The sequence below is a fragment of the Sciurus carolinensis genome, chromosome 11 (genome assembly GCF_902686445.1).
Source record: "Sciurus carolinensis chromosome 11, mSciCar1.2, whole genome shotgun sequence".
NCBI lineage: Eukaryota > Metazoa > Chordata > Mammalia > Rodentia > Sciuridae > Sciurus > Sciurus carolinensis.
Genome location: NC_062223.1, coordinates 111,949,844 through 111,963,701, shown reverse-complemented (window position 1 = coordinate 111,963,701; position 13,858 = coordinate 111,949,844). Strand labels below are relative to the sequence as shown.

Below are 13,858 nucleotides of genomic sequence, written 5' to 3'. Positions count from 1 at the left end.
TGTAAATCATGTTTAAGCTACGCTTTGGTTAATTTGTTACTCAGCAACAGGTAACTAATACACTCACCAAGCAGGGTGATTATGGGGATAAAATGAGGTAATATAAGAAGTACTTAGCAGAGTGCCTGATGCCACATTAGGCACTGCACAGTGTTAGCTTGATCCTCCTTCCCCATCTCTTCATTTCTGCTGCCACAACCATGGTCCAGGCACCCATCACTTTATGAATAGATTTCAGTACTAGCTTTGCACCTGGTTTCCTTTCTTCCCTTTGTCCATTTGGTTACCTTCTTTAAAAAACAAAACTTCACAACAGCTTCCTACTCCTTAAAGGACAGAGATCAAATTGACATTCCAGGCCAACCGGACTGTCCCCATTCTGTATTTCCAAGCTCCCTTCCCACAACACTCCTCTACCTCACCATTACTCTACTCAGATTAACCTAGTCACTATTTCCCACATATGGTTGTACATTCCTATCCTAGTAACCTTGCCAAGTAACTTTTGCCCTTTGGGCATTCAATCCCTCTTTTCTCCTGAATTCCAAACTGCTACTCTCCTTACCCAATCACTCAAAGTACCACTAAGGACGAACCTCCTTTACAAAGCTTCCAAACCTCATCACCCTAGAATGATCTTTTCCCTTCTCTATAATAATAATATTTGCTCATTTGGTAGAAATAATATACCTATTTCTACAAAATAGGTAGAAATAATTCAGAAAATATCTAGTCCAAGGACTCACTTTACAGGTAAAGAAACTGAACAGCAGAGATAAGCTTATCTTAAATCATCTAGATATAAAATAGGCAGAACTAATTCAGAAAGCATCTAGTCCAAGGACTCACTTTACAGGTAAAGAAACTGAACAGCAGAGATAAGCATCACTCAACTAAATAGTAACAACTCTAGGGCCTCAAAACTTTCAGGTTATTCAAAACTAAAAATATGTGCCAAGTACCCATTATGTATGTAAGACACTATAAAATTTCAACAGTTTTTACCAATATGCCATTCATTAATTCAACGAACAAAAAATTGAGTACTATTTACTAGATACTCTGCTTAGAATAAGAACTTGGCCAACCAGGAATTTACAACAAAGAGAGAGGAAAAAAACAAAGAGGAAAGGTAATAATTATAAGTTTGATATGATCTCTGAAAGGAAGAAAAGAAAATCACCTTTACCCTATTTTTGGTCCTTCCATCCACTTACTCATCTATTCACTCATGAATTTGACGGATGAAAGGATGGATGAATAAATAGACAAACAGAAAAAATTCTTGTCTTAAGGAGAGAAAGTAGGGGGAAAAAAGTTTCTCTTGAAGCAACTCATGAGCAACCAACACCTAGAGTATCATTATTATCAAGAAAAATGTTTCTCTAACATATCAGATCTGAAAAATTTGATATCTTTTTAAAAATATTGGAATATACATAGTCCTTTTTTGAGTCCATGTTTTGAAATGAGGAAAAAAAAAACCCAGTTTGCAATTTATTTACTGAGTGATCTTAAGCAAGTCACTTAAACCCTCTCAACTTTCTTATCTGTAAAATGGTAGTTATCATGTAATAACTACCTTACATGGTGTTTGTGAGAGCTAAAACATAAAAGTACATTCATAAACAATAGTGATATTGCCCTTCAAGTAATCATTACAAAATATTCTATATAAACAAAAACTGAGTTTGGTAGCTAAACTGCAACACATTCAAATTTAAGTGGGCACTGCATTGTGAAAATTGATAATAAAATTCCTATAGTTACTACCTCTCCAGAATAAAAGTCTTCCTTTGCAAAATTTTCTAGAATCATAATCACTGCATAAGTTGTTTTATTTCTTCCAGGCGGCAACATTCTGAGAATCACTGCATACAAGAAACTATGTGAAGATAAATATAAATTCTCTATTTAAGAAGTTTAGAACACAAATGAGAACACAAGAGAATAGCTCTTTGTGCACAGCAAGCAAATACATTCTTGTGGATTTATTCATGGGGAAAAGACACCAGAGATGAATGCCAAGAACACAATTCAACTCATACAGGTAAGTTTAATGATCAGAATAAAATGGGATCAGTTAGGAAAAATTGCATACAGGAAATACTTCATAGAGTAGCAGATCCTTTTATGTTGGCTATTTTAATATGGTTTAAAATATATCATTATTCTGCAGTCTTCCAAGTTTAAATTATTCAAGTGGCTATAATGTCTGGAGTTCTACACAAATACACATAACAGTTTACTGATACTGTATTATATGTTTAATTGCTCTTCCTCACTAGCAATTTATACTTCAATAGCTGTGTAAAGCTGCAATGACTAATGTCCATGAAAGCAACACTTCCATCCATCTTTGTGCCTGCATCAGCAATGTACTATCTTAGATAATCTGTGTGTCTGATTTTCATTGAATGAACTTGTGCATTTAGCATACCCAAAAAGTAGTAACCAAGGGAGTTCAATTGATACCTACTGTCTCCAGACTTTGTAGTTATCTAAATTTTTTTTTTTCTCACTGGGGATTGAACCCATGGCCTGGTAAACAAGTGCTCTAACATCTGAGTTACATCCCCAGCCCTTTTTATTTTATACTGAGACAGGGTCTCACTAAATTGCCTAGGCTAGCATTGATCTTGTAATCCTCCTGCCTCAGCCTCCCAGTACCTGGGATTACAGGCAATGTACTACCACACCAGTGCTTAATTTTATTTTTTATAATATTCATCTACTTTAAATTGCATAAACACTTGTACCATTTATATTAAGAAAAAATGAATTCTAAAAATGAGATAACAGAGAATACAGGTTTCTTTTTCTTTGAAATAATACCACGCCAAAACATTTTGCTGAAGATGAAGTGATTTTTAATCTACAGATAAAGGATTCTCTAAGTGATATTCAGGATACATTACAAGCTTTATTTTAAAATAGATTTAAATTCACAACAGGTTTTACAATGATTTCAATAAATCAGGCACTTCAGAACACAATGCAGAACAACAATTATGTGGTGACTACTTAATATTCCAAGAGGATACAGATCTTTTTTAAATATGGAAAGAAATTAGACTTTCTACAGTGTTAATCCCTAAGAACTATTCTCCTTTATAGACTACAATATTATTGTCAGTTTCATACACTTTTACTTTATAAAGAACTCCCACAGGAAGAAATTTCTGGAGGTTTTCCCAGATAAATACAGCTACGTTTTCTGTTGTGCTGTAGAAAAAAAAGTAAAGAAGTTCAAAATGCAACAATTAACCAAAATTTCATGCCTAACAGTTATAGAAAACAAATTCTAGTGTTCAAAGAAATCATTAAACTAGAACTTTAGACATCACATGGCAATCACATAAAATGTGAAAATCAATTATTTTTCTTACTATCTATCTAAGGCAAGATGGTGACACCCACCTTACAACATCTGCAAAATATGGCACATCCAGATCCAGATTCTTATGATCAAGGGGCTTCATGATGGCCTCCTACACACAAACCAAAGGGGAAAACCACTGAAGTTATTCATGACTCAAATTCCAAACAGTTCTACATAAGCCTCTAAACCTTACCCTATCATTTAGCCACTAACTCAGTACTGGTAAAGCAATCTTACAAGGTTAAAAGCTGTAAGAATAAAGTCAGGTCCAGTTCCCTGTAATGATTAGTTATCCTTGTTACTGAATGCAAAGAGGCGAGAAACTAAAAAGTACAAGAGACTTGCCAGGGTTTTCTTGAAACACAAGCCACTGTGATTCAAAATTCAATTTAACACTCCTTGAATTCTGTCCAAAAAGTTACCTGAAACACTTTTCCACAACAGTATCACCTATGAAACAATGCCACATATTATTAGGACAAAGATCCAATAAGCACTATATTTTATAAAACAGACCTAGATGGAAATTATGTGAGTAGTTCTAAATTTCCGCTATAATAATTTAAGAATGATCTTGGGCTCTTGGAAGAAAAAAATTCAAATATGTAAAGACTATGCTACAGTTTAGATATGAGGTATCCCCCAGAAGCTCCTGTGTGAGATAATACAAGAATGTACAGAAGGGAAATGATTAGATGATGAGAGATGTGACCTAATCAGTGGATCAATTCAGGGATATCAATTAACTTCGTAGTAACCGTAGGCAGGAGGGGTGTGGCTAGAGGAGATGGGTCACTGGAGTAATACCTTTGTAGTTCATATTTTGTCTTTGACTCTGGTAAGCCAATCAATCTCTCTCTTTCTCTGTCTTTCTCTCTCTTTCCTTTCTCTCTCCCTCTCTCTCCTTGTTCTCACTCTCCTCTCCCTCCCCTCCCGCTCCCTTCTTCCTGGTTGTCATGCCCTGAGCTGCTTTCCTCTGTCATGATGTTCTTCCTCAGCTTGGGTCCAGAGCTAACAAAAAAGTTGTCTAAAACAGACAACTACTTCTTAATGCTTGCATATATTAAATAATTTTTTGCTTGTCATTAGCAAGGATTGTAATTGCTTTCTTTCCAGGGTTTTATTTCTAGGGTTTTACTTTAAGTTCTTGTACAAAAATTCAAGCATTTGTGAAACAATCTAATTTTCCATATTGTATGGTTTCAAGGGTACATTAATAACAATCATTTCATGAGTAAATCCAGAATAATATTTTTTAAAAAGTAAGTCTGGATCCACTAGCTTTTAAAATTGATCAAACAATCAGGCATGGTAGTACATGCCTGTAGTACCAGAAACTTGGAAGCTTGAAGAAGGAGCAAGTTCAAGGCAGGCCTGAACAACTTAACTCAGTAACTTAGCATCTCAAAAATAAAAAATAAAGAGGACTGGGGTTACAGCTCAGTGGTACAGCACCCTGGGTTCAATCCCCTACAGAAAAATAAATAGATTAAATAAAATAGATCAAATGAAAAGATATTTTGTATGAATATCTTGCAATATTCTATTTTTCTCTCTAGAGATAGCCCACGGTCTCCCATGAATGTGTATTCCTTGCCGTACCCCCAAAGCTTCTCACTTTTAAAGACAGCCCACATTCTTCCTTGAATGTGCCTGTTTTCCTAAATAAATTTCTATGTATTTGAAAAATTAGAAGGAAGGAAGGAAAAATACCTGTGTTTCATCTTCAATCTCAGTTCAGTTTCAGCTTCTCCACTGAAGCCACTTCTGCAGACTGAGCCATGAGAAGCACACAGATGGGGGTGTGCAGTGTACAATAAGTACACAAAGAAGGAAAAGAGCAGAGCAAGCCCCTGTGTAGTACTCAACTCTGCATGGGCTTCAGAGCTCTAACTGTTGCCTTATATGGTATAATACTTGGTGTACATATATATTATGTCCTTAGTAGACACAAGAAGTCTGTCTTCATGCCTTTCCCATAGTTCTTTCAGCACAGTGCTATATGTTCATTCATTCTCTTATTCATTTATTCAACCAACAACTTTTGAGCATTTACTTTACTTTATCTCCTGAAAAGGTAATACAGGTACCCTGTAGGTTATGTCTCATTCATCTTTGTATTGCTAGCCCTTAGCTCAAGAACTGATGCAAAGTAGCAAGTTTGTTGAATAGATGGATAAGTAATGGGAAGAAATAATGTTTATTAACATCATTTTTATGAAAAAAAATGTCAAATTTTAGAATAAAAGTAAGCTGCAGAGATGATGTGAAGAACTCAATAAATGATAGCATAATAAAAACAGCTGGATAGGAAAAAAGCCTACTTTCAACTTTGCAAATGACAAACAACATGACTTCAGGCAAGTCAGGTAACTGTCTGACGTCTCTCAATCTTCATCTATGGAATGCAAAAAATGGTTTGGATGATCCCTAAGATCTCTTACAAGGCAAAAATTATATGATAACACAATCAGTAAGTTCTTTATTAAATATCTGCTTCTGCATTATCTCTGTAAAGAACTGCCCCCCTAAGTTTATAGTAAAGGCAAAGTGAGTTGAAATCTGTGAGCAAAGGTATAAGGAATATTCAAAAAAGAAACAGAAAGCGTCAAGGAAAAAATTGTGTCCTGAAAGGAGGATAGAATTTGTGAAGTGGAGAAAATCAGCACATTCCAACGAGGAATGCAAGGTAAGCATGCTAAGTGCACGTCTCCCCATCATTGCAACACAGCTACTTTCCATAAAGGAGACCTTTAGAAGGCCACAAGAGTAGTTTCTCCAATTATTCTCCCAGGCCCACACCCAGCTCCACTCACAAAGTCATGGAACTTCAAGCGATAACTGACTGGGGAGGTGGAAAGGAAGTCACCAAAAACTATACGGAAGGCAGAGCACAAAATTAGCATCAATATGGCATTTACCTCCATATATTTTTTGAGGTCAGTCAAATTCATAACCATTCCTGTAACAGGATTGATCTAAAGAAGAAACAAGGGTAAATATTAATCTAAGAGGTTCTTCATATCAAAACTTCTGGTAAACTATTAAAGGCTTTGCAAGGTGCAAACTGTGCCCATATTTGCCTTCATCCCAGAGACAATCACTGATCTCAACACAAAAGCACACGTGCATCAGGCATTCTTTTCACTGCCCAGCTCTTCTACCTGTCCACAGCAGCACATTAACAATGACACTTAGGAAGAGGAAAGGCCTAGAATGGCAGCAGTTCACCACACATGAAAGTCAACAATGATGAAACTGAAACAGAAGTTTTCAGCACAGAATCCACCAAGTAGACTGAAAGAGGACTCAGTAGTGTAAACAAAACCACACAAATATGTTCAGCACATACCTCTCCATATACTGTCACCACAACTATGGGAAAGGAAAAAAAAAAAAAAAAAAGCATGATTTTCAAAAGATTAACATCAAAGCACAAATTAGCAACATAAATTATTAGATCTCTGGCCCCACCAAAGCTATACTTATATTTTCCCCAAAACATCTGTCCTTTTAGCTATACAAGAGGCTGAGGCAGGAAGATTAGGGATTCAAAGCCTGTCTGGCCAACTTAGTGAGATCCTGCCTCAGAATTAAAAGAAAAAGTTTTTTTAAAAAAAGAGCTGGGGATATAGATCAGAGATAGAGTGCTGCTCAGCAAGTGCAAGCCCTGGGTTCAATTGCCAGTACTGGGGGGAAAAAAGTCCTTTTAGTTAAGATCTTTTTATCAACCAAAGTAAGACTCAACTAAGACAGGAGCTTAGAAAGAGCTTTGACTAAGCAGAAGAAATTAGCCAATGCCCAAAAGGGAACAAATTCTGCTTATATGTTTATACATAAGGGAAGATGAAGATGTATCTGAATCTCTACCTGTAAAAGCAAAAATGTATATGCAGGTATCCAGCTATTACACCAAACTGGTCCAATTCTGGACAGTACCTCTAAGCAAGCAAAATTACCACTGGGCCTTAACCTCATCCCTTTTTTTTACAAGAACATATACACAGTTTACAGTAATGCCTTGTTAAATACAAGTGCTTATATAAAGCATTTGAAAAATCTTGATCAGTACTTTACCAATTAATAGCTTCTATACACTTGTATTTTCTCAGCTCCACACAAATACTATTAGGTATTACGTGATAAGTGAGTACACTGAGAGTGAGATGTATCACAAATAAACTAAATTAGAAATCCCGATCTTCTGACCCCCTTGTCTGGTCTTTTTTAATGCCACCACACCACATGCTGCCTCTATGGCTTACATGGCTGTTTTCTGAGGAATCAGTTATGTCTCAAAGAATCAAGTCTCTTATCCTTACACAAATTACTTTCTTAGAACACTACTGGCAAAGTTTTAGACACAAACTATTTTTCTGCCATATAGTATTCTTTTTTTAAAATAGTTTGTAACTGTATATAGACACAATATCTTTATTTATTTATTTTTATGTGGTACTGAGGATGGAACCAGTGCCTTGAGGCAAGCGCTCTACCACTGAGCTAAAGCCCCAGTCCCTGCCATATAATATTCTTAGGCAATATTCCCCTTTTGTTACTCACTGTTTACTCAAAGAATACAATCCCATTTATTTTATTATTTTTTAATTTAATTTTTAACTGATACACAAAAATTGTACACAATAACAGGATACCATGTGATGTTTCATTACATGTATACAAAGTGTTAAGGTTTAAATCAGGTTAAACATATCTATCATCTCCTCAGTGATTATAAGTCAACTTTAACATTAACTTCAGTCATACCTCATCAGAAGGAAACACACAGCCAAAATCCTTTTTACTATGCACTGAGTCCAAGGAAAAAAATTCTTTAAAACATCTTTGTTTTGGACTACCTATAACACAGTAGACAACTGGGAGGTGAAACATCCAACCAAGGCAACAGAACTTTTCGTTTTTTTAAATTCCATTTAACCTCTGAGTCAAGGCTCAACACATTCACACTGTCCTCAAGACTTCTTACTCATCACAAGTACCTGCTGAACACTCTTTCATCCTTATTAAACGTTTCATCAGTTTTTCTCACCTTTATAATTGTGTCCATGGCCATTTGGATTGTTGCATTTCCCAAACAGTTTCAAGTTCTCCTCATCACTCAGAGATTTGCTGAGCAAAAGAAAAAGAAAATCAGCATAACACAGTATCAAATTCAGACTCCCTCTCTGTTCTTTACATTACCTGCTCTGGTCTTTAAAGAGTTTCATAATTTTTTATTACTGCAGCTCACCAAGTGGAAAAATCACTTTGATTTCATTACTCACCTATACATGGAGAACCAATGTACACTCAATAATTAGACTACTGTACAATAAAAATTAGTATGAACAAATCTAAAATTCAATCCCACTGTTGCACAGCAACATTCCAACTACTCTGATAATGGTCCTTTCATTTTTCAATTCAACAAGATATTGACAGAGTACCCTATGGAAAAGGCAAGTGCAGAATGAAGGAAGGGCATACAATGATAAACACAAATAGGTATTTGTCCTCAACAGCTTAAAATCTCATTTCTCCTGAAAAATAATTACATGACTTCAGTCTCCTCTTCAACCATCTTGCTCTACTCTGTCTCAACTTTTAATGCCCACTGAAAATTCCAGGGATATTCAAATTAGATGAAAATTCAAAATTGTAACGCTTAGCTATTTTTCCAGGCAGAATACAATTTAATGAATTTATATATCCATACCCATCCAATTTCTCAGTTTCTGAGTCCTTAGCTCCCTCATACGTTTGAGCTTCCTATTATAGAATCCCTTTGTTTTTAAGGTTGTTACTATTACTGTTTTCTCCTACTTCTCACTCTGAGAGCGCTACAGTTCACAAAACTTTGGCACAAAATTCTCTCAGAAATACACTGAGAGATTTTTGTACTTAACTGTCCACAAAATTGGCCACATTGTAAACTCCAGACAGGGAGCAGTGACAAGTGTGTCACTGTTGTGTGTCCTGTGATCTAGCACAGGGCCTTATCAGCACAAAACAAACCCTATCCAGCCATGGATGGATGAATCCATCTTATTATTCTCATTTTACAGACAAGGAAACGGAAGCTCAGGGAGTGGAACTTGCTAGAGAATGGTGCAAGTCTCAAAAACAACTAACTGGTGCAGGCAGGCAGTCTGAGTGCTCAGGGTGCAAATCCCAACGGTGCGCCTGCTTAGAAAACAGAATATCAGGGCTCATTTCATCTTTTGTAGAAAGGTGATAAAACTAGCCTTCTTATTATATTAGATTTGGGGGCTCACGCTCCTAGCATACAGAATTAGCTAATGTCTGCGGTGCTTGCGACGCTCCAGGTACCGTGTAACATAAGCGAGTTAACATTCGCTTAACTTCACAGCCACGGGTTAAACTAACGGAGTCAGAGGGTCAAGAGCCAGTGAGTGGAGCCTCTGGGTTCGGAACCCAGGGCGACCCGTCCGCATTGGGCAGAGTCAACCAGCACGCCTCACCGCCTCCTGGGGAGCTTGGCCAAGTCCTGCAGAACAGCGTTTCTGCCCAAGCAGTCCCGCGAGGTCCCCGGCGCGCGCACAGCCCTCCCTCGGGCCGCCGCTCCAGCCCCGCCCTCCCGCTCGGGCTCGAGCACGTAAGTGCGCATGTCGGCCCCGCCCCCGAGGCGCTCCGCGGCGGGGCGGGTGACCGCCGCTGCAGTCTCACGTGTGGGCATGCCCGACCTGTGCAGCCGGTGGCTCGCGCTGAAGGAGACAAGGCGGGACACTCGCGCCCGGCGGCCACCGCCCGGGCCCGCGGTGCTCATGGTCTTCGGCCCGCGCCGGGCGGCCAGCGCCAGACTCTCCGCCCGCCGCGGCTGCGCAGTGCCGGCTTGCGCGTCCCGGAAGCCGTTCTGGGTTCCGCCCTTCCCGGCCGCGGGCGCTGCCCTCCGCCTGCTGGAGCCTTTTACCCGCTTCTGTCCCTATCTGAACATCCTCGGGAAGCTAGATACCCCTCGGAGCAGGGGGTGGGGAGCTAGTGTCCAGATTTTGTGAGTCTGCGCAGCCTGTGACCGCCCATGCGCATAGGGTCTGTGTGGGCACATTTGTGTCTTCGTGACCTCCGAGCCTTCCCTCCCACTCGCGTCTAGAAAGCCCTGGGTTAATTAGAACAGAAAGTTTTAGTGGCTGGGTGCTCTTTTATCTGGTGAGTCCCAGAGCTACAGTCCACTTAACAGTTTAATAAGACCCGGAATTTGAGGGCATCTGTAGGACCAAGGGGCTGTCGGCGGTGGTAGCACTTTCAGACTGTTACGCAAGGACCCTTTCCAGATAAAATTCTAAAGCCACACATAATCAGCCACAAGCATGCATGGGGCCCATTTTTAACTGGGTTGGCATAACCCAAATACGTGCACCCAAGTGACACGCATTAACCCGAAGACTGGACACCTTGGGAGTGAAAGGACCGTGTTTCCTCACAGATACTCTTAAGGATGTTCCCAGTACCATTCACCTCTTGCCTCTGTTTAGACACATGCCAGGTGGCTGGCACTGTTCCAAGCACTGCACAGGACAGCTTACATTGTATACGAGAAAAATCAAATGAGGAAAATCAGTACAAGACAGTGATTGGTAAGAGACCTGGAAAAGTTTCCAGTACATTTAGAAAAGGAAGATAAAATCACAGGGGTGGTAGAAACAAGCCCAGTGGTGGTTTCTCTCAAACATCTCCTCTAGCTTTATCTTGTGTTTATTAATGCGATGTAGCAAACATTATTAACACATTTCTCAGATGCTTGTCTCATCTCTCCACTGGGCTGTAAAGAGAGGACTCGAGAATTAAAAATTTTCCAAGATTTTTTGAGATAAAGACTACTACTAGCGGCTCACATAAAAGATAAAAAAAAAAAGGCCCAGATAAGTGAACTACTTATGCAAGATCACTCAGACACTACCTCCCAGATATTAACTGTACCACAGCAATATACTAATAGTCAATAGTTGCACACTTTACTCACTCTGAAAACGTTTTAAATAAAACAAATGTACAAGGAAAGAATTTATGAGAAATTGCTTTAGTTAAATGTTTGTTTTAGTAAAATATTTCATTGCATTTGCAGTGTTTTTCCTCTAAATTATTTTGCCCAAGCTAATTCTACACAAAGGTATTCACCAAATTCACCCTCAATGGTCCTTAGGTTGTACTGTACCTCCTCCCAAATTCATAAGTTGAAGTTCTAAACCCTAGTCCCTCTGAATGTGACTCTTATTTGGTTGGAAAGTTTTTTGCAGATATAATTAACTGGGATGCAGTCTAGTGTGGACCCTAAATGAATTTGACAAGTGAATGACCTTATAAAAAGGGAAAACTTAGCCAAGTGTAGTAGTCAGTACACACCTGTAGTCCCAGCTACTCAGGAAGCTGAGATATAAGGATAGCTTGAGTCTAGGAGTTAGGGGCCAGCCCAAACAATAAAAATAAGTAAATAACATAGTAAGACCTCATCTCAATGAAATAAGTGAATAATAAAAAGGGACAGACTTATATAAAGGGAATGCCATGTTAAGCACAGAGACAATGCTTGAGAGAGACCTGAAAGCAAATCACAGCCCTTGAAAGGAACAAATCAACCTTGATGTTACACTTGCAGCTTTCAGCTGTAATTCTTGCTTCACTCACAGGAGTACTTGGGGCCTTTACTCAGAAGATCAGTTCCTATTAAAAGGACCCATAAGATATTCACACGGACACATATTGGCATGTAGTTCCCCTAGACATCACCCTCCAGTCCTGATTCACTCAGTAAATTAAAAAATGTTTACTTAACATAAATGTCTGACAGTTAAGCCAGAATAACATAATGATGAATAATGAACATAAAGTTCAGTTAGGGAGTCAAAAAGAAATATCATGACAAACTAAAAAAGATTAGTTCTTCCTCAGAAGGTAAAGGAAGGCTTCAGAGAGATGACAACTTTTGAACTGAATTTTTAAAGAACTTTACCAGATGGATAAGTAGAAAATTGTAAGGAAAAGAAGATAGCAAGAACAAGGGAAATGTGGGAAGTGCACCTTGTTTAGTGCCTATTGACAAGTTGTTGGTTACAATGGGGACTGGGTGAGAGATGATACTGAAAACATTGGACACCAAATTATTGAAGGGCTGTGTCACTCTTAAGTGTAAAGGAAAGGAGGCTCCACCCGCCACCTATCTTCCTCATTTCTCTCCAACAGAAGGGAATTTTCATTTGCTTGAATCACATTTCCAGGTACATTTCCTGAGCCGCCTTCACTCACAGGCAAGGTCACAATGTGTGAAAGTTCCAAAGATGGCTGTGGCTTATGGTCTTGAACTATGCTCACAGGAAAAACAACAACAACAACAACAACAACAACAACAAAAACTGGTTCCCAACTCCTCTCCTCATGTAGCCTTGGCCATCTTATTCACATTCTCTTCTGCTGCTTTCCTCCCTATGTGCTGCTTTTCACGTCTAGATTCTAAACCTACTATCATTGGCATTCATATTTCTTCTAACCCAGGCACTTGTCTTCTCTCTTCCTTTCCCCGCACTGTACACTATATACACTCTTTCTTTGAGTCTCTGGAACCTGGCTAGTGATAGTTAAGCTAGAGAAGAGGCCCTACCTGTGCACTGAACCTTAGTCATATGCTCAATTTACCAGAAATTTCTGCATTGGATTACTAGGCACAGTGCTTAGATTATCCAATGTCATTGGCCTTTCTTTTTTTTTTTTTTTTCTACGTGTGTGTGTGTGTGTGTGTGTGTGTGTGTGTGTGTGTTTTCTTTAGGAACCTTACAAATGGCAGGGCCAAGACAGAATTCAGGCATCCTTGAGCCAAAAATCTTATGATGATACTGCCACTCTTTGTATATTTGAATATCACTCCCTATATAGGAGTAAGAGATTTAAAATAGGAATGATGACATCAGATCTGTATGCTTCCCAGAGGTCAACTGGAGTCGTCTTTACCTCTCAGGTCTAGCTGAACAGGTTAAACATCCCTAATTTGTCTGAGAAAGTACAATGAATGCCTTTTCAGGGACTCCTGTGAACTATCAGGGAACTTATGCTTCATGGTTGCCTTGGGCTCTTTGCTTCCTCATCTGCTACATTCATTCTGTTTAGCCTCTTCTTGCCATTCTGTAGCTGTTTCTATGTTTTGCATCTCACAAAACCAGACATGGGTCTCAGCCCTTTTACTTGTCACAGTGCAAACCCCACACACAAGACATTTATATGCATGGAACACTTCACTAAAGAGCTAAGGGTTTGTGAAGTTTGAAATAACTTAACAAAAATTAAAGAGGAAAATGACTATGTTGGTCCAGGACTGTACAGAAAACCTAACCATGAGTTCCCAGGTGCCCCAAATTACATGTTTGACAGCCTTCTTCAGTAACAGTCAACATGTAGAGAGAGCCTGGACAGTTAGCTAGCCTCAGATTGGGATTCAGCCAGGGGAAGCAGGTATAGCTGAACGAAAAG

The 13,858-nt window shown here is 38.8% G+C and overlaps 1 protein-coding gene across 2 annotated transcripts; it reads right to left on the bottom strand.

Moving 5' to 3' along the window:
- Positions 1 to 2,029: 2,029 nt before the first annotated feature.
- Pts (6-pyruvoyltetrahydropterin synthase) lies at positions 2,030 to 10,344 on the bottom strand. 2 transcript variants are annotated; one of them, XM_047519641.1, is made up of 6 exons: positions 10,087 to 10,344; positions 8,433 to 8,512; positions 6,735 to 6,757; positions 6,304 to 6,360; positions 3,421 to 3,491; positions 2,030 to 3,225 (listed from the first exon to the last, which is right to left on the bottom strand). In XM_047519641.1, exons 1-6 carry the CDS (start codon positions 10,167 to 10,169, stop codon positions 3,102 to 3,104), a joined length of 438 nt encoding a protein of 145 aa, XP_047375597.1. In that variant the 5' UTR covers positions 10,170 to 10,344; the 3' UTR covers positions 2,030 to 3,101. The 2 variants fall into 2 exon arrangements, with proteins under 2 accessions (XP_047375597.1, XP_047375596.1); XM_047519640.1 differs by lacking the exon at positions 10,087 to 10,344 and adding an exon at positions 9,865 to 10,025.
- Between the last annotated feature and the right edge of the window lie 3,514 nt (positions 10,345 to 13,858).